Source organism: Dermacentor variabilis, chromosome 7 (genome assembly GCF_050947875.1).
Source record: "Dermacentor variabilis isolate Ectoservices chromosome 7, ASM5094787v1, whole genome shotgun sequence".
In the NCBI taxonomy this organism is placed as follows: Eukaryota; Metazoa; Arthropoda; class Arachnida; order Ixodida; family Ixodidae; genus Dermacentor; species Dermacentor variabilis.
The window spans coordinates 36,820,508-36,840,502 of NC_134574.1; the positions used below are offsets into that span (position 1 = coordinate 36,820,508).

The 19,995-nt window shown below is 44.2% G+C and overlaps 1 protein-coding gene across 2 annotated transcripts in view; it reads left to right on the forward strand.

Annotated features, from left to right (window-relative positions):
* Positions 1 to 19,995, forward strand: part of LOC142587407 (medium-chain acyl-CoA ligase ACSF2, mitochondrial-like) — a 217,554-nt gene that overhangs the window by 39,552 nt on the left and 158,007 nt on the right. For both annotated transcript variants that reach the window (XM_075698404.1, XM_075698402.1), the window contains exon 2: positions 14,255 to 14,435. In XM_075698404.1, coding sequence (XP_075554519.1) covers positions 14,255 to 14,435 — 181 coding nt within the window. The remainder of the gene's footprint in view (positions 1 to 14,254; positions 14,436 to 19,995) is intronic.

Here is a 19,995-nt window from a genome sequence, read left to right on the forward strand (position 1 = left end):
TTACTGGCATTTTCCTTCACCCCTTTTATTGTTTCATTTAGCAAAATTATTTGTACTCTCTGTGATATGTATACCGGCTGCGTTGCCTGCAATCATCTGGCTGACAAGAAGCTGTTTAAGAGACTTCTTCTGACATGCGATAAGTTACCAAGCCGTGGGGAATGCAACGCCGTCTCATACTCGCCATCCAGAGGTTCGGAGTGACAGGAGTACCACAGTAATTGCATTACAGGGTCGATCAAGATATGTACGGTCATGATATTTAGTTTTACGCAATTTTTAAAAATCACTTGTGACAGATAGCATAATACTTGTCCTTAAACTGTTTTACTTGAATAGCTGAACACTACTAGCATGAAAAATCGAAACAAATATTGGACTTGCAATTTACGAATTGTAGCTGCTGAAATTGTAAGACGAATCCGCTTGAAATGAATGTCGAGGATGGAACCAGTTTCGAGGTATTATTTCCCATAATGTGGGGCGAAACACATAGGCGATCCAATTACTTTTGTGCTTGAGTGTATAAAAGAGGGCTTCAAAAAAAAAAAAGAAAGAAAGTGGAACAGTGAATTTTTCGACCAGTTCGATGGCGCATATCTCCAAACAGGTGTAATGCTGCAAATTCATTCCAAGTGCATACTCCTTGCAAACTCATCCGGTTACAAATCGTAAATTGCAATACGTGCAGTAAAGTAATGAATAATGAATTGAATTATTGAATTGTTTTAATAATTTCAATATATGTTTTGATTTCTCGAGCAAGTAATGTCCACCTTTCTGAATAATCAAGCTGTAGGACTAGAATTCTGGTACTTACGTCGTCTGTAGGACAGACGACGTAAGGAAAAACAATCCGTGAATCATAAATATTGTCACCACGTAATGTAAAGGCGTGGAGTTTGCTCGTATAATTTTAACAAAGGCCGTGTATCGCGTGATATCATGAGGCTTGATAAAAGAGCTTTTGATTGTACGGTACAACTCCGATAGACCCAGGTGCCATTGTTTTCCACCAAACTGGATCGTGGCCAGTTCTAGGAAAAGTGGCAGTTTCATCCGCAATGCAAGGTAGTGCCACAATGTCTGGTCTAGTATCAATAAAATTGTGCCGTTTTGCTTGAAGTAAAGATTAGCAGAAGTGTTAGAGCAATGTTGAAAGGGAAAAGTTTACTTAGTGATGATTTGGTTCACGTTATATATGACTTTAATATTCATCGAAACATACTGCCAATCGAGATAAGCAATATTGCAGGAAGAGCAAGAGAATAAGAAATACACACCAAATAAAAAAATTGACACGCGTTAGCTCAAGCACCCTGTCCAAATACCAATAAATAAAAAGCTGATGCTTTAGATGAATACTTCAAGTCAGTGTTCACTCAAATTGTGCATGGCGCCGTGGTAGCATTTCCTGTCACTCATGCTTCAATGGCGAGCATTCAGATTAACAATATGATTCTTTACTGCTTGCTACAACAGGCAGATAAATTGGAGGCACTTGGTTCTGATGGATTATAGTCCGTTGCTTTTAAAGTATGGCTATATTATTATTGCAGAATATTTGAGCATTATATTCGAAATCACGCTAATAGCTAGGATCATTCCATACGGCTGCAAAGTTGCAAGCGTTGTACGTGTACCAAAATTAGGGGACAAAAAAAAACTCGTTCAGAAATACAGGTCAATCTCGTAAGCAGCAATTTGCTGTAATAGCTTGAGTGCATCATTGTTGTTGAACAGAGTGAAATAGTAAATACCGTTATTCAATCAGCTTCTTTATGCCTCGTCAGCTGGTTTTAGGAACCAACATTCATGTACTACGCAACTAGTTTAATTTCAGCATTACATTTAACGTTTCCTAGAGAGCAATTTTCGGATAATTCCAATATTCCTTCATATACAGAAGGCTTTCGTCGCCATATTACGCAACCTGTTAGAACTTGTACTGATTTATGTAAACAATAAACATTAAAGTAGTTAAGCGCGTAAAATATAGATAATTTGTAACAAAGCTTACCTTTTGACACCTCAAAATTATTACTGGTAACCATGAGCCCTCGTGTGACACAAGGCAGCGTATTAGGGCCGTGACTGTTGGTAACTTACATTAATGGCATCGTTTAAAATATTGTCTTCTATTAAATTGTTGGCAGCAGGGCTGGGTAGATGAGCGCAATAGTGGGCTGACAATCAACAACAACTGCGAATCAGTATGATGCAAAAAAATAAGGCTTTGTGGATTCACTTTGGCTGTAGGAGTCTTTTCCGATCTTACCGATTATATAACCAAACATAAACTTAACTGCTGTAAAATGTTACTTGCTGGTGATTTTAACACCCCTGGTATAGATTGGCCAACGCTATCTGCTAGTGGCCGTCACAAAGCCATTTTTGATTACTTGATTAACATGCCTATTTCTTTCGATCTGACGCAAATAGTGAATTCCGCTACCCGAGAAAGCTCAATTTTAGATCTTGTTTTCATAAATGAGCAACTTAGACAAAATGGTTACGATTGTAAGATCGTTGAAGGCGTGTCGGACCATAAGGGGGTCATTGTTTATTTGAATTTAGCAACTATGCCTAAGCTTCCTTCACATCAGACAGTATTGCACTTTGAACGTGCTGATGACAACTCCATAACTGAGTTACTCGCATGCTCTTTTGATGAGTTTTCGAGTTGCGTGAACCATTCCTCTGTTAACGTGTTAGTGAACCGTTTTTGCTCAATTGTCAATCAATGTATAACTGATTACATTCCAACCAAGTGTATAAAGCGCAATCCCAAGCACCCTTGGTAGACACGTGAAATTATACACCTAATTCGTCGCATCAAGCGTCTGCGCAAACAGCCTATGCAAACAATCCAATGAAAGCTTCAGTATTGACCACACTTAAAAACAACTTAAAATCTGCTATGTCAAATGCGAAAAGTTTCTATTTTAATAGCACCTTGTCATACTTCATTAAAAACAAACCACCAAAGCTCTGGCGAACCATCAGTCACCAAGTCAGAGCTCTCCTTCATTTATAATTGCTAATCAACCATGCTCAGATAATCTTAGCATTACTGAAGCCTTTAATAATTACTTTAAATCAGTGTTCACCTGTGATGATGGACGCACCCCCACGTTTTGCACTACTCTTTCGTCATCACCTTTTCCTAGTATGGTAATCACTTCAGCTGGTGGACGTAATCTTATACTATGAAAAGTGCTAGGCCAGATAATATACCAGATATGGCGGTGGTGGTGGTGGTGATGTTGAAGCAGGCGGGGTTAGGCTGGCATACATAGCCGGCAATTGTTCCGCCTGATCCTCCTTCAAGTTGAGATCAGGGATGTGTCACCAGGTGTCGATGAGCCCCGTGTCTCGCAGGAAGGCTATCAGCAGGCGTTGCGCTCTCTTCCTGAATGCCGCGGGCCCTCCGGGGAAAACAACGTCTTCAAAGGTCCTGTGCGTGAGACCGCTTTTTTGCAGGTTGTCGACCAACGCTTTTCTTTCTGTGTCAAACTGTGGGCATAGCCAAATGAAATGTTCGATGTCACCAATGTCACTACAGAAAACACAGAGTGGGGAAGCGCGAAGCCCAGTCTTGAATAACCAAGCTGGGGTGTATGCGGAGTCGGTCCTGATGCGGTATAGAAGCGTCGCTTGTTCGCGTGTAAATCCATGAGTCCCACAGGATTCGTGTGGATTCTTGTGCATCTGTCTAAAGTGAAGGCGGATTGCATCCGTAGGGTTTTGAAAAGCTTTTGGAGCTTTCACTTTTGGGACACATGTCAGCGCTAGGCGTGCAAGGGCGTCAGCTTCCTCGTTTCCATCAATTCCTACGTGTGATGGAATCCACTGAAACCTTATGTTAAATCCTTTGCTCGTGAGGTCGTCAATCAGTGCCAGAGACTGCCTTGTAAATTTCTCTAGAGGTAGGCCCCGATGTAATCTTTGTAATGCTGACTTGGAATCCGTCAGCACCACGACATCTCGTGCAGAAAAGGCACGTAGTTTCCGCAAAACCGCGGTGATTGCGGCGCTTTCTACTGTTGTAGAGGAAACTACGCGATCCAGTCGGCCAGACCATGACACATCAAGGGATGGTATGCAGAATGCCGCTGCACAGCTATCTGTTTGTGCACACAACGAACCGTCTGTGTACACTTGTAGATGGCTTTGAAACAAAGTGCTCAAGTGGTCCATCACAATAAACTTGGCTTCGGCAGTTGAAATGGTGCGTTTCGTCGGTAGGTGGGGTACATTGAGGCTGCAGGTAACGTCCGGAAAAGACCATGGCGGGCCAAGGCGACTTCGTTTAGGCCATTCCAATCCTAAAAATCGGAAGGTGTTCAGCGCCGCATGGAAATGTGAGCGAGTTCTTGATCTTAGCCGCCGGAGAAGCGCCGTGCCTGCGCGTGACTCGCCCAGTCTTAATAGCTGCGTCAGCAAGGCCTGAGATGCCAAGAGGCGGAGTGGAAGAGACTCTGCCTCATTAGTGACTTTCTTGTTTGAAGCCGCCGTTGGAACTCCCATCGCCAAGCGAAGTCCCTTTCTGTGCACTGCCTCCAAGCGCTCGAATTGACTCGATGACGGTGATATCAGAGGGAGCTGATAGAGAATGCGGCTTGTTATCAGTGCAGCGTTCAGTTTAAGCATGGATATAGGATTGTTTCCCCAACGTACACCTGCCAATCGACGAAGTGCGTTGATTCTTTGAACCGATGCAGCCACAACACTTTCGACCGCACCACGCCATAGTAGCTTGTTGTCGATGGTGACGCCCAGGAATCGAACATGAGTTGCACGAAGAATTGAATGCCCCCTGATATTCAGCATCAGACGTGTTGACTTGCGTCTCACTCCCGGGAAAAGCATGAAGGCTGATTTTTCTGCTGATAAGGATAGGCCAAGCGTCGATAAGTGGCGATCGATAGTGGAGATTGCGGCCTGGGCTATCCGGGCCAAACGTTTGTGTTGGTACCCCGAGATCCAAATGCAGATGTCATCTGCGTAGATGGACATTTTAACTGCCGTCCGACCTACTTTCAGGGCATCTGGAAGGCTGGCCATGGCAACGTTAAAAAGCAAGGGGGATAGGACACTTCCTTGTGGGACGCCGAGGGAAATGCGTCGCTTGACACTCATTATACTTCCCAGCTTAACTTGTACACATCGATCACTGAGAAATTCATGGACGAATCGAAGAGCATTTCCCGAGACGCCCATGGCTCGGAGTCCGTTGATGATGCCTGTATGAAGCACACAGTCGTATGCCTTGGCAACGTCCATAAAGATGGCGAGTGTGGAAAGGCCGTCTACGCGATGGTGCTCGATATGGCTCAGTAGATCCAACACACTGTCCTGAGCACTCAACCGTGGACGAAATCCGCTCATACATGATGGCAGTCTATTTCCTTGCTCAAGATACCATGTTAACCTCGTACATATTAGTCTTTCCATCAACTTTGATACGCATGATGTTAGTGATACTGGCCGATATGAGGTGAGGTTTGCAGGATCCTTTCCGGACTTGAGCACTGGCACCACCCATGCTGTCTTCCACGCTTCTGGGATCTCTCCTGTGCTCCAGACGTGATTAAATATGTCCAGAAGTACTCGTTTTCGTTCATATGGCAGATTTGTCAGCATCTGATTGCTGATCGAATCGGGACCCACAGCACAGCGTCTTCTTAATTTGCTAAGCGCCAAATCCAACTCACGAAAGGTGAACGGCGTATCCATGGTATGGAATGCTTCAGACAACAGAGGGTTCGATACTCCTGCTGATCTGCCAGATGTGTATACGTCTGCAAAATCTTCTGCAAGGGTTTGCAAATCTTTTCCTTGCTTTAAAGCAAGCGCTGCGAATGGCCTGTGTAGGCGAATCTTTCCGGATAGGCTATTCATTTCTCCCCATATCCTTGTCATGGGAGCAAACGCCGATAAACTCTCACAGAAAGCAGCCCATTGAACTCGTCTTAATCTTTTTGTGTGACGACGGGTGACAGCGTTTATGCTGTTGTATTCAGTTTTCGCAGATGGATTTCCCGTTTTTCTCATTAGTTTTCGCTCCGCTCTCCTACGCGCTGCGCAGAGGTTCTTTAGTTTCAAATCAGGAGTAGGGAAATGATCTGGCAGTTTCAACATTGAGGTAGCCACTCTTTTGCTCCGCAGCATATCTGCGAACAGCTCACCAGGGGATTAGTCCAACGCTTCTCTGTATGTGTCCCAGCGGGTCACAGCACAGAATTGTCGCCCAGCAGTGTGAAATCCGGTGATGTTGGTGAAGATGGGAAAGTGGTCACTGCCCATCCTGTCTGGGGCCGTTGTTGACGATACGACAAGGTCTATAGAATGGATCACGAGGTCTATGGCACTCCATGAATCTGGTGGTCTGAAGAAAGTCGGTTTGCCATCGTTCGCGATACACAAGTCAGCAGCTTCCGCGGCTGTGACTAGTTCCTTGCCTCGGGAATCTGCAGTCTTATCTCCCCAAAGCGGATGATGTGCGTTGAAGTCCCCACAGATTAATATAGGAGAGGGGCAACGAATGCAAAGGTCCTTTATGAACGCCTCCATGGAGACCTTCCTGCGCGGACTTATATACACCGACACCACACTGAGTTTTCGTTTTCCTAGGCACACTTGCACAGCGGCGACCTCCAAGAAGGTAGAACAAAGGTCTTGCACTGGTAAGGTGACGTGAGGTATTTCTCGCCTGATGTATATCATCGCACTTCCATTTGCAAATGATGGTATACTCGGATTACCATGACTGATGTACCCTGGGATCGTCCTTCCATTTGGGAGACCGGCCTCCGAGAGGGCTAAAATTGGTATAGGTATGTCTCGAAGGAAAAGGCTGAGTTCAGAAAGACGCTGTAGAATACCGGCGCAGTTCCATTGCATTATTAAGGGCACTTTTGGACGACGGAATGGACCAAGTGGGCGAGACATTGCCATTATTCTACTGAGTGTATGTGGAAGTAGAGCAGAGTATTACTGACTCAAGAGCCAGCACTGCTTCCAGCATATCCTTCGTTGAACTAGCAGGCATCTTCGCGACGTGGGAACGTAGTGCCGTGAACAAAGCGCGTATCACATGCTAGCAGTTTTCCTGCTGACTGTTGCCAAGGGGTACTTGAGGTCTGTTTACTGCGGCCGCATAGGTGCGCTTTTCGGACTCTTTACGAACAGGTTTCTCAGCCGCTGTGACCGTTTGCGTTGGCTCAATAACTGCGTTTATCGGTGTGAAACGCGAGAAATGAGATGCGTACTCTGTTTCCAAACCAGTTAGTTGTGGCGCTCTGGACGTCTTCGTGTTCGATGGTGCGCTTGCACTCTTTGGACCCAGAACAAACATCTTATTTCTTCGCTGAGCAGCTGTCCGCGCCGGGCATCGACCGTAGCTAGCAGGATGGTCACCGCCGCAATTTGCACACACAAAGTTGTCTTTACTTGCACACGTCTTAAAGTCATGAGGTCCCCCACAGCGCTTGCACCTCTGTTCCCCACGACAGTACTTAGCGATATGTCCGAAGCGCTGACACTTAAAACAGCGTGGTGGTGTCTCCACGTAGTCGACAAGCTCATGTCTGGTGAAACCAAGGTTGATCTTCTCCGGGCGTTCAGAATTTGGAGCAAATGTGAGAACCACCGAGTTAGTGCGCCTTGACTCCCATTCAGATGATGAAGTTTGGACCCGACGGATGATTATTCTTGCATGGAATACTCCCTGAGGTCTCAGGTAGGTGAGCAGCTCCTCATCCGAGTACCATTTAGGGACTCCTCTAACAATGCACGTGTTTTTCATATAACTGTGTGGGACACGGGCAGATATGACTATGCCACCGATATTCTTGGTCTCTAGAAGGACGTTGGCTTGTCCTTCTGTCTCTACATTTAAGAGCAGTGCTCCCTGTGCTGTGAAGTGGCTCTTCACTGGTGCTCCACCGAGAATCGTTTCAAGCTGAGAATACAGGACAATACGGTTTACTTGCCTTAAATCATCTCTTTCGGATGTTGCAGTGATTAACACTGGAATGCCTTCCGCCCTGTCTTTACGATGGCGCACAATTCGGAAACCACCCTCGTCCATGTCTAGGTCTGAAGCGTTCGCCACGTTCTCGTCATCGATGACAGTTGACTCGTCTTCAGATTCACCAGTGTCTTGTCGCTTGCAGTCAGGCTGGCTTGTACAAACCAGCTGGCGTTTCTGACCCGGTGTCAGCCCTTGGGAGGTCATGGCGGGGTGCTCGTCGGTGCCAGCTTGGTTCCTTCTAGCACCTTGTGAAGCGGCGGGTCGCGCAGCACCCGTCGGTCTCCGATACGGAAGGTACCTTTTAGAGTCGACAGACGTCTTGAACCGTTCTGACCAGTAATATTACCAGAAAATAACGAAAATAACGATAAATGTAGGCAGAGCTACTCAGACAGGCTAGCAGCAGGTTCTTCGTCTTCTTCATCTCAATATACCAGATATGTTTTTTACGGCGATATTCTGAATGGAGCTCCTGGTGCTTATCCCTAATTTTTTCGAAATCTGTAGAATCATCCACTGTTCCAATACTCTGGAAATGTGCTAAGGTTGTTCCCATTCACAAAGACGGTAATAAGCAGGAAATATCTAACTACAGACCTATTTCTTTAATATCAACATCTTGCAAACTATTGTAACACATTATTCATAAATATATCATTGAGTACTTATCTGAACATAATGTTCTTTCGCATGCTCAACATGGCTTCCGTTCCGGATTCTCCACGGTAACACAACTTCTAGAATTCTCCCATGATATTGCATCCACACTTAACCTTAGAGGACAACTTGATGCCATTTTTATTGATTACAGTAAAGCTTTTGACACAGTGTGCCATAAAAAGCTTCTCATTAAACTCAGGGCAATAATTCATGAATATAAATTACTAAGTTCGATACAGGACTACCTAAGTACAAGAACCCAGTTTGTTGCATTTAACCATGTTCACTCATCTCGTGTCAATGTTACATCCGGTGTAACACAGGGGTCTGTCTTGGGTCCTTTGCTGTTTGTAGTCTATGTAAATGATGTCGTTGAAGTAACGGCGGGCGCTTCTCTCAAAATAAGACTATATGCTGATGACTGCGTCCTTTATTCTACTATAAGTAGTAATCATGATCAGTTGGAGCTGAATGAAGTCGTCACCCGTTTTTGCGAATGGAGCAGAACATGGCAAATGTCACTTAATTTTAAGAAAACCATATCAATGACTTTTTCGAATAAAAAATAACCACTACAATTTACATATTTTAATGAAGCGCACAAGCTTGCAAGCGTCCACACGTTAAAATACTTTGGTGTTACTTTCTCCCTGATCTAAAATGGCATGCTCACATTAACTGTATAACCAATTAGGCGTTGAGAAAACTGGGTTTTCTTAAAGAAAACTTACGAGATGCAACTAAAGAATGTAAATTAACGGCATACAGATCACTAATAAGGCTTCTACTTGAATACGCGTTGGTAGTGTGGTCGCCGCATCATTCCAAAGACATAGACATGCTTGAGTCTATTCAGAAAAAAGCCATAAGGTTTATATATAATCGTTATGACCGCCATTTCTCACCGACATCACATGCGAGTAATTTGCTACTAAAGCCTCTGGCGCATAGACGTACTTGTGACCGTGTTGTTCTGCTACATAAAATTGCTCATGGGAAAGCTTATGTCAATGCACCTATTGTTTTCACTAACCCTTGTTCTCGGTCCACCAGAAGAAGTCATCGTCTTAACGTTGTTCCTTGGAATACAACGATTGATTGTTTCAGGTTTTCCTTTTTTCCGCATACAATTGCCATTTGGAATGTCCTTGAGGGGTCCTTGCGCGAGTTACCAAGTGTTGTATTTGCCAACCTATTACCTAATCATGTTCATTAATCAACTAGCTATTCCTGATATTGTTTATTCTATTGTTTGCTTTCTTTTTGCCACTCAAATGTATTCTGCAATTGATTGACATATGTATGCACTCACTCCTGCAATATCTTGCTATGCAAGATGGCAGTATATGTAAATAAATAAATAAAAAAATAAATAAATAAAAATAAAAAGAACTTTTATAACAAAATGAAAAGGGCGGAAAACAGAAAAACGGCTGGGCAAGGCGCTAGCTCGCAAATTACAAACCTCCCCTACACCCAAAAACCGCGTGTACAACGATTCTGTAAAGCTTTCAAGTGCTTCCAAGAGAAATTTATTGCCAGAGTGCCATGGCGTTAGGTAAATTTTTACTACCTCAATTAACACTTTTCCGAACATCATACAAAACGTGTCCTTTATTCCAACCACTTGTGAACTCAATGAATGATTCACTCCACAGAGGATACGAGGCAAACTTTGTGCGCAGTTCGTAAAATAATACTTTGGCGAAGTTCCAGTCGCACTTCACCGCAAGCGTCGTAATGAGCTGACACACTTCATACTGTGCTTTCATATGACTCACAACATAGTCCACAGTGCTTGAAAATTCAGACTCGGCTCCAATTTGGTTATCTTATAGCACCAGTAAAAGATTCGTATAACCCTTGCGTGATATTTTTGAGCGCTCTTATAGCAATAGCTTGTCGTATGTACCGTAAATACCGTACACAGTTTAGGTTTTGCGCACGCATCTTCCCTAACGTACACTATTTCTAGAAACTCAAGCTTGTTGCGACATTTCGTTCACACAGGACAGCGGAATAATGCGCTATGCAGTTCGTAAAATACGCTTACAGAACTTTGGAGTGTTCAAAAAAGTAATTTTCGGTAATCACCGTAGCTGCCACGCGCGCTTTGAAATGGGCCACATATGATCCCTAAGGCAGCCTCATGCTTACAGATATTTAAACTCTGGGCCACGTATAGCTCTCCCACGAGTCTGGGAAAACATACTACGCGCTCGTTACAATGCCTAAAAAGACTTTGATTAACATACAAGCCTTAAACTTTAGTCGTATGTCACCCCTAACATGTCCTGCAATCCTTAAAGGGACTGAAAACTCCCTATAATTTGTCATGAGTTCCATGGCGGCAAATTTTTGGTGGGCGAAGCACTGAAGTTGGTTCGTTTTTGTTCTTCTTTTCGCACTTCAGTGCTTCGCGCTGCAAAAAGTTTCCGCCATGGACCTAAACCAGCTCGCCCACATCGCTATTCTTATTCAGTGCGGTGAAACGTTAGTGTAAATGAAAAGGTCATGGTTTATAGTGATGGGATTGTGCATGCTGTTCGCCATTTGAGCAGTTTTAGTTTTATATTGGCATAAAAAGTCGCAAAATAGAGTAAGTGGCGCAAACTGGAGCCGAAACTTTGGTACTTCAGGTGTAATCCATAAGATTACTGCACGTAAGGCGGCTGGTGTCAGGTGCACCACATTTGTTTAACTTCGCAGTATCCAGATTACATCGGCATTGGTACTTTGTTCTATGCGTATTACGAAGAAAATAAAATTCGTTAAAAAGCAGCGCCGTCTTCGCGGCGATGACTGCAGCGACAGAGTCGCCCTTTCTTGCTTGGCGTCTCTCATTGCATGACGGCGCACATGAGTGTGTAAAGATTTTATTTGTGCTGAAGATAAGGCATGTGCTGAAAAAAATAAGCTCTGTTCTGATATGTGAAGGGATTTTGCTGTCTCATACAATAATCTTGCCGAAGTATAAGAAAAAAAAAAAGAAACGCGAGACTGTCCTTATCTGAAAACCTCCCCAAGACCCATCTTATAACAATGATCTAATCGATGCCATGGGAGCTGTGGTAGACAAAGGAGTTTGTCGTGTAGAGGCGAATGATGGTAACGGTTGTGTAAAAGTTAAACGAAAAATTTAGCTACGATATTATAGTGGCCTGAGTGCCACGTTAGCGCTCACTATACCAGACATATTCGTGGTTCTATTATAACTGGGCAAGATAACTCAAGCTATATTATTGTACACAACCTATAGTGAACTAATAAGTTTGTCCTGAGCAGAGTCGCACACAATAATTGCACTTTTCAACTTAACACGTGCTACTATATTAAAGATAACTAGTTGTGAAGAAGAAGGAGCGATTAGAAAATTGCAACGTAGATAGCGCATAGCATGCGGTTAGCATTGGTAATTATTTAGTTTGTATTCATCATCAGTTATAAGTTATGGGAAACATTCCCACCTAATGATTTAAACTAGTTCCAAAGTTACAGGAGAGTATTATTTAAGCTGCAAACGTTTTGTTGTGTTTTCTGTTATCTCTATACAATTCGAAAGTAGGCATCCCACAGTTTTTGAACACTGACCATGGTGCCGCTCACGTGTGAATGAAGCTAGCACTTGCAGAAATAGTTTTGCTAAACTTAACGTTATGCGCAATCTCGATTAGAGGCATGTGTCAATGCAACAGTTCAGTTGTGCAACATTTCTGGAAATCCTGAAATTACAAGGAAACAGTAGCCAAATTCACAAAGATTTTTGTTTGTAAGAATTGTTTACCTATGTGCCATCAGAATGGTAAACAGTACTTACAAACAAAAAGTTTTGTAAAATTGTGGGGTGATGAAATTAGGAAATTTGCCGGCGCAAGTTGGAATCGGTTGGCGCAGGAAAGGGTAATTGGAGACCGCAGGGAGAGGCCTTCGTCCAGCAGTGGACACAAAATAGGCTGATGATGATGTTGACGACGACAACGATGATGAAGAAGAAGAAGAAGAAGATGATGATGATGATGATGAGTGCTTACCAATCGACGAGAGCCCTCGCTAATATGTTCGACATCACCACTGACTGGCTTGCTGCAGTGCGAACAGCTTAAGATACCTCAATCAGGAATATCATTTGTGAATACAGTTAGTGAGCACGATTTAGTAGTACCGCGGAAGACGCGCGTAATACAATCAGCTGCACCGGCATGCGCATTGCGATTATAGTGTTTTAATATGCTATAAGGCAATCTTGGTTAAGGGGGGATGCATTAGCATTCCTTTTTTTTTGACGAAATTCTCCCGGCTGGAGTGTATATTTTTGAAATAACAACATTCCTTTTCAGCCATATTCACAAGGATATGAACTAATTCAGAACGGCGTATGACAATGATCTCGCAGGAAAGGAAGTAGAAACACTGAATGCGGAGCAACATTCAAAACGCTCGTGACGGTAGCCTGAAATAAGTTGGTTGGTTGGAAAACTTTATTGAGGTCCTGCAAGGCGCGCTTCAAAGCGCAGCGGGCGACTCCCACGTTGGAACCATCAGGCCAAGCCTGTGGGCCACTCCGCGGGCCTGCTGGACGGCCCAGAGCTGGTCGGCATGAAAACAGCGTTCTTGAAACATACGGTGCACACAACCCCTTCATCAATCCCATTCTTTCACATCCGCATCTATCGCGAACGACTTCTTTCTTTTCTTAACCTCCATAAGTGGCGCAAGCTTATTTTTCACCAATACTCTACGTTTTTTTTTTCGCTGTAGCACCATGAACGTGCGGTTATTTTTGGCCGTCGATCGGATATCGCCGTTCCGTAGAGCGTTGAAACGCTGCGGAAACTACATAAGCCGGGAACCAATCACCGTGCAACGCCTTAGGAGAAAATTCGGGTGTGTGACAATGCCCGCATAACTGGAAAGTGCGAATTGTAGGAAGGGTTAACTTTTGCGTCTCTGCCGCTCTTTTACAGCAACAGCACAGGCTCTTAAGAGGAAAAACACTCGCTCGGGCAAACTGCGATGCTACCTATTCAAACACTCGTAAAACGCGGAAATGATCTTATGGCACAATTCTAGGACGGGTTCGAACGAAATTTATTAGCATTTGAGATAGAAAGTTGTGTTGTAGTGACAGAATCAAGCAGTATTTCAATTTAGGGCACGAATATTTTACGTTTATGAAAAACAGTAACTTTAGCGAAGGAGAAGCACAATGTTTACAAATTGATTACACGATTCTGACGAACCTGCTTTTGCTGTTTATCCCTCCATGCCTGAGTTTGGTATTTAACTAGGGCTCAATCAAGGGCGTGTCACCATATTTGATTGTTCTCTGTTAAGGTGCCATCGCAGACTCGTACGCGTGTAGAGGCAGTTTTCAGTGCAATACAACGATCTGTTTGTCAGCTGCTGTGATGTGTTTTTGTGATTCTCGTCTTCGTCCTACACACTGCGTTCTTAATCTGAACGACAATCTCAAGTTTGTATGCGCAGAGGCCTCGTTCATTAACCACGTTTCAGACACGTTATGACTCCTCAGTGAAACACATTCTCTATTTACAGCATATCCAAGTCCGAGAAGAGGGTGAGGTCTAGCTACTGCATTCAGACGTGCACGAAGCCACTATCACCGGAGACACTCGGCACCTACGTGGACATAGCGGCAGAAAAATTTGGTGACCGTGTTGGCTGGGCATTTGTGCAGGAGGGAAAGCAATGCACCTTCGCTGACTTTAAAGATCAGGTGAGTGTCTGAATGGCTGTATCTCTGGCTGTGCTGGGGTTGCAGCAGGTTCGCTTAGCCTGGCATGCTTGGCTGGCAATTGTTCCGCATGAGTATCGCTTAGATTATTAGCACGAGTCCTTTACTAAGGGTTCATCAACTCAGTCTCTAATAAAATGGCGATCAGCAGGCGCACGAAAAAAAAATGCTGGCTCTGCCATAACAAGGATTTGGCCTAAGCATGAAACAGCTACTGGCAAAGCAGCTTGGCTGTAGATGATACTAGCCCCGATCTTAAAATTGGTGCAATGCCTGTTCCCACTGGCACACCCCACCATACCACACCGCACGACACCATACTATGCACTGGTCTAGGTGGACGCAATAGTTTTCTGTCAGAGACAGAACCTTGTTGCAAGTCCCGTCTGCGTCAACCAGCCAATCACGGTGCGCGGGACGCAACTAGGGACCCTACATGCAAGCGCTGCTTGTACAATGTGGGATTATATAATTACAGAGCTGCCAGATAAATCAACTTTAATCACCTGCCTCAGATTGTTCTTTCTACACCACTTTAAAACTATAATGAAATATTTACTTCCTTGGGCTTGACGATTACGTCGAATAACTATATGGAGTACTTTATTAGCGGCTCTGTCCCGGTGATATTTTTAACAAAATTAGCTTAGCCTGCCATGCGAAAATGATCGCGCTGCCTTGAAGATACATATATAAAACTGGTCTTAAAATTATAAGGTATCCACTACGGCAATGATTATTGGTCACAAATAGCATACCACGAGTTATACGAAATAGGGATGCATGGTTGCAATTACAGAGAGCAGAACGAAATCTGGGGCGAATCTTTCAACGCATTGTCGCGCAACATTTCTTTCTCATTTTAATAAAAGCAGCTTCCACTTCAACTTACAAGGACCGTCTTTATTGGCAACTTTTAGTACTTAAATGCTGTGAAGAACAAATAAAACGAAATACACAATACAGAGAGCAAGATTATACAGCACGAACGCCCTCTGTCATGTGTACTCCACTATTTTATTCGTGACATTGCTGCACCAACTAGCCTACACTATTACACTAATTAAAGGCAAACGTTATCAGCAATATCAGCACAGATTCCTAAAAAAATACCGGAGTTGTGGTGACTACGCACCAGCACAACAAAAATCCCATCGGAAAGAACGATGTCGCTTCCCAGACCACCTCAACTTCTTGTATATATCTGCATGGTGCAAGTAGAAAGACTGCAAACAAGGCAACAAACACTGCTTTCCTACGGGAAATGTGAACAAGCTTGTTTGCCACCACCAAGGTTGCTTATAAAGTTTAATCGATATACCCCTGTACACTTGGCGGTAAAGCCGAAATCATACCTAGAAAACGCTTATTTCGCACCTTTTATGGAGGTTGCCATAAGGATAACGCGACTAATTCAAATGCAAAATTGTTTGAATAAGGCACTTCTATTGCGTGGAACAGAAATTTTACTCGATGCCCTGTACAGTCACTTCTGTTTGGTAGCTTATTTTCACTAACCTTTATTTACTTCTTTATGGCCTAAACCATCGACACGGCCACAGGTCCCCGATCCAGCCCTTTAACCGAAGCGTTTGTATGCCCGTGCACTAATCTATAGGCTACCTAGTGACCCAAGTTGGCGGGAAAATGGCTGTACACCTAGACAGACGAGCAGGCAGACACCATACCATGCCTGGAGTATATTGAGAATGCTAGGGTGCTATAACGTAAAACTATTCCAAACTCTGCTATTCCAATTCTGCAATCAGCCCTACGCGATTGGTTAAAACATTTTTGGACCACCCCCACTTCGCCTGGCTGTCACACGACGTCACGAAAACCGCGATATCTCCATATCTGATATGACGTGTGCACACTGATTATGCATTATTTGACCGAACAAAAGCAAAATAGTTATTTCCGATTCGACGCCTTTTCGCCATAAGCCCTCGACTATTGGCCGAAGGCTTTCGGGCTGCACCCACTTCACCTGCCTGTCACGAGACGTCACAAAACTGGAAAAACTCACTGCGTCAAAGTGACGTGTACGCGTTTAAGATGCATTAATATGCCGAACAAAACTGAGTTTTCTTCTGAATAGCCGCAGGCTGCCCCGTTCCGAAAGGAATAAAAGATGGCTGGCGCCGATCGCTCAGGCACTGGATAAACCCATGCTCTCCTGCCGGAGAGCATGGGTTTATTTGTGTGCTTGCCTGGCCTTGTAGCATATTCGAGCATTTTCAGCACGTTTACGACCTCGCTCTGGGCCGGTATCTTGTAGCGATGCCTTTTCCGATTCTATGATTTTTCAGGCTTTTCGGGCTTGGCCAGTGGTCAGAGCCACGGTCTGCTCACATTATCAACGGGATCAGGCGGCCGTGTGTGGTGGATGATAAGAATAGCATAGAGTAAGGCATAAGGCATTGCTACAAAATAGCGGCCTTGCCAACTCTTCTTTGCTAAGGATCCGGTTTAGCGGCATTCTTTACCTTTCGTTGCATGCCGCCGCGATTTTCGACAAGCCGCCTCAAGCCAAGTAAGGGAAAGCGGACTCATCGCAGACGCTGGCACCACCCTCTTCGTCCGGCTATCGATTTTCAGTGCAGTGGTTCAGCCCATCATATTCCTCTCCACTTGAGCGGGCTCCTCGCCTCTTGTCAGCCAGTTAGATAAGACAAGCCGGTTAGCGTACGCCATATTATTCGTTTTTCAAGCAAACAAAAGTGACCTCCTATGAACAAGGAAGGCGTTTGATTGGTCTGTTCAGACAACCCCGCGGGTGACCGCCCGATGCTTGCGTCTGCGGTTACGCAAATTTGACGTCAGGAGATTGGAATAAAAACAGTTTGCAATAGTTTTACGTAATAGGGCCCCTAATTGCACAAAAGGTTTGGCACTCTTCCCTTCTCGTTTGGAGAATCGGCACTTAAGACAGGCGTAAAAGATAATTAAAGCGTTCTATCTATGTTCTCCTGGTCTAATGACGGTAAGAAAGAAAAAAAAACCATACCAGTACATCAACGAAAAAGTCGTACTTTCACCCGAAAGGTGAAGCATCGATTGCGATAGCAAATAATTAGACAGCTATGCGAAGTAAGGATAGTAGTTCTATAGGCCCTGTAATATTGTAAACATTCGCTTACTAACTAAATTAACAAGCGTAGTGTCACGCGCGCACAAGCTAACAAGAACACACCTGACTCGACGACCGCGGACACTCGCTGTCAAAACGGTGGCGTGGAAAAGCGCGGCAGCAGCAGCGCGCAAATTGGCCATCTTGCTGCTGCTCGCTTCAGCGCAAACTAGGCGGCGCGAACGTAGCACCGACGAAGTTCTCAGCACTCGGCGCACTCTGTCCCGCGCGATTTGAAGACGGCGCATTTCCTCCCTGCCTTCCTCCCTTGCGCGCGCGAGATCTAGGCCCAACCGTCCGCTCACACTTGCACGCCTTCACTCGCACGTAGAGCATACGGCGCACGGCCGTAATGCTATCGCACTTCGATTCTTTTACCGAACCTCACAGCCACGGTGACACCCACCGTGGAAATATGCCTGGAGTGGACAATAAAGTTGCTATCACATTAAAAAATAAGCCATATTTATTTTGGACGCACTCTTGCCCAGGAAGCAAGGCGACATTAGACAGACGATGGTATAGCGGCTGTCGCGCATAAAACTACTCACATCTGTCGGCTACAATAAAAGGCGTCACCCAGTCCTAGAGCACTTGCTGGTCTTCGCAAGATCAAGCGTTGAGCAAGATTGTTCCAGGCGCGACATATCCGAATACAAACGCCGCGTCTGCCATCGCTACAGAGGCTACGTACACGAACTTTTAGATACGTGAAGCGCAGCCAATGCCTGGCGATAGAAGGATGACAGCGATATTTTGAAGAACGTTGTCAGGTTCATATACGAAGGTAACAAGTCGTGACAGTATTTTAGACGAGCACAATACTAGCATTACAAAGTTCTTACATAACAACATATGTCTCTTTCTTTTTCTTCTATGCGTCTGAAGGCCTTTCAAGAGCTCGTGAGCAACTGGAATTAGAATATTTATGTGCAAAATGTTAAAGTATTTGCAAATACGCTGGCCACTAATGACAGTGTACCAGCCCAAGAATACGTGTGTTGCCCTAAAGGAAAAGGTTACGTTGGAAACTGCACAATTATGACGAACCTTTATACAGCGCATTCAAAGTAAAAATAAAAGTAATTTCAATAAAAACATCGTTCTAATTGCGCAAAATCTGCTTCCGTTACAAGTGGTCTGGACGTTCATTCGAAACTCATGGCACTGATTGCGAAATTAGCTGACTCAGTGTCATGTTTGACAATGAATGCCTCGGAAGATTGGAACTGCCACAGGAGAATCAAATGAAGTGAAGCCGTCTCTAAATATAAAGGAATATTGCAATCATTAAAGGAAATAAATTTATTTGAGAAGTTTTTGTTAGGTGCAGCTTTGGAGGCTGCAATCTGTCTAAAAAATGCGTCTGCCAAAGCGCACAGACCACATGTGCAAACAGATCTCCCGTAACCAGAAAACGTTTTTACTAAAATTAGAGAGTTTACTTCGAATACCCTGTATAATGCAAAAAAAAAGATATAATTTATGTACTTGAGCACCACGTTTTGTTGTCTGAAGTACTACTTGTCTCTTCTACTCATAAAATTATAAATATAACCGATTACTAGGGCGCTGTAACGTAAAGCTATTCCCGACTCTTCTATTCTATTTGTGTAATCAGAAAATATTTTTTCGGGCCACCACCATTTCGCTTGTCTGTCAGGTGACGTCAGGAAACTCGCGTAAAGTTCTTATTTCACAATAAGTATACACACTCGTTATGCTTGATTAGACCGAACAAAAGAAAATAATTATTTTGCTTTGTACGCCTTTTTCACAACCAGGCTTCCATTATTGGTCAAAAGCTTTCGGGCTCCGTTCAGTTCCCCTGACTGTCCTGCGACGTAACAAAACCTCGAAAACTCACCATGTCACAGTGAGGTGTACGCTATTAAGCTGAATTAATATGCCGGACAATATCGACATGTTTTTCGGCATAGCCGTGACTACCCCGTTCGGAAATGAATAGAACATGGCTGCCCGCTGATAGCTCTGGCACTGCCTACGTGCAGCTGCCGGGGGAAATTGATTTACTTGTGTCTAATAAACATCTTTACGTCGCAGTATGACAGTGTTGAGCCCTTCCATCACGTACACGACATCGCTCAGCCAACTTTTCTTAGCTGAGGATCCAATTCAGTGCCATTTTAAGCGTTTCGTTTAAAAAGCTGCCATTTTCTACCAGCCAACGAAAGCTAAGCAAGGAGAAGTGCATCAGTTCCCGACGCCGGTCACTTTGTTTGCTTTGAAAGCAAACAAAGTGACCTCCCATAAACGAGGAGAGCGTTTCATTGGCATGTTGAAACAGCAGTGCGGGTGACCTCCCGATGCTTGCATCGGCGATTACGTGAATTTGACGTTATTATATTGGAATAATCTTACGTTATAGGGCCCCTATTCTTGACAGAA